The following is a 1,188-nucleotide window of genomic DNA, read 5'->3' on the forward strand; positions in this document are numbered from 1 at the left end:
TCTCTTCGCTGTCCGTCTGGTTCTTGCCGATCGGTGTGGTTTCAGTACCTTCGTCTGTCGAGTTAGGATGGTAATAAGTGATAAGCATATCATTGCACAATCGCCAAGGGGTAATAAGTATGTCCAACAACCACAAAACAGTTGTGAATTGTTGGATATGTTTGGCACTCAGACCTTAGGCGCGTGTGAATTGTATGGGACTGCACGGCCAAGTGTAACATGTATCAACACTTGTAGTCAAACACCGCACCGTACAACACTCAGATTCTATCTATAGCTAAAATACCTACACGCATACACACCTGGCACGTGCTCGGCATCGGCCAGCTTCATCTTCTCAATAAGTTGAGCCCGTTTACTGGCCATCTGTTCCTGAGTGAGTGATTTGGCCTGGTTCTGGGGCAAGACGTCCCAGTCAAACGACTCCATCTTCGACACATAGGCCAGCAAGGGTTCCGCGTTGCCATGCTCTGCGTCCCTGGACACAATACGAGAGCCCACCACATGAGTGCAAGCGTAGCCGCAGATGCATCAATCACATACACAAGCATGTTTATGTATACAGTTGTGCACGCATTGACAGATTTGTGGGCAGACTCTACGGTGGACCATTCTCCCTAGATCATCCCATCATTAACACAGACACCAGCCGGTGGTCGCATCAACTAACGCCTTATCACGGAGCAAACTACAAGACTATATCGTAACCAGACACATCTGTTCATACCTGGGCAAGTCCCCTAACTTCGTGTTCAGAGAGAGGTAGTCGTACATCTGCTGTGTTAGTATTGGGAAGGTCTTCGGCTCGGCTCCGCCATAGTACAGTTGTGATTTCCTGTCATCAGGTAACTCCAACGGTGAAGGTATCTGACGAGCAACCATGTCTAGTACCGCTTGGGGCAGGGGCAACCACCCACCCATGAGGGTCTGCAGAAGCACTCGGCTTTCGCCCTGAAAAAGAATACAAATAAAAATATATATTACAGTAGTGATATTAACCTTCAAATGCTTAGAAGAGATATATAAATAAATATATAGGGTATATATATATATATATATATATATATATATATATATATATATATATATATATATATATATATATATATATATATATATATATATATATATATATATATATATATATATATATATATATATAGTATTAGTAGTTATAGTATTAGTAGT

General features: G+C 41.9%; 1 protein-coding gene across 1 annotated transcript; it reads right to left on the reverse strand.

Moving 5' to 3' along the window:
• Positions 1 to 302: 302 nt before the first annotated feature.
• On the reverse strand, positions 303 to 478 carry SARC_16351 (hypothetical protein; the record flags this gene model as incomplete). The annotated part of the gene is made up of 1 exon (XM_014289540.1): positions 303 to 478. A coding segment is annotated over one exon (176 nt), but the record flags the coding sequence as incomplete, so codon positions are not given.
• Between the last annotated feature and the right edge of the window lie 710 nt (positions 479 to 1,188).

This window comes from Sphaeroforma arctica (assembly GCF_001186125.1).
Source record: "Sphaeroforma arctica JP610 unplaced genomic scaffold supercont1.7880, whole genome shotgun sequence".
Lineage (NCBI taxonomy): Eukaryota > Ichthyosporea > Ichthyophonida > Sphaeroforma > Sphaeroforma arctica.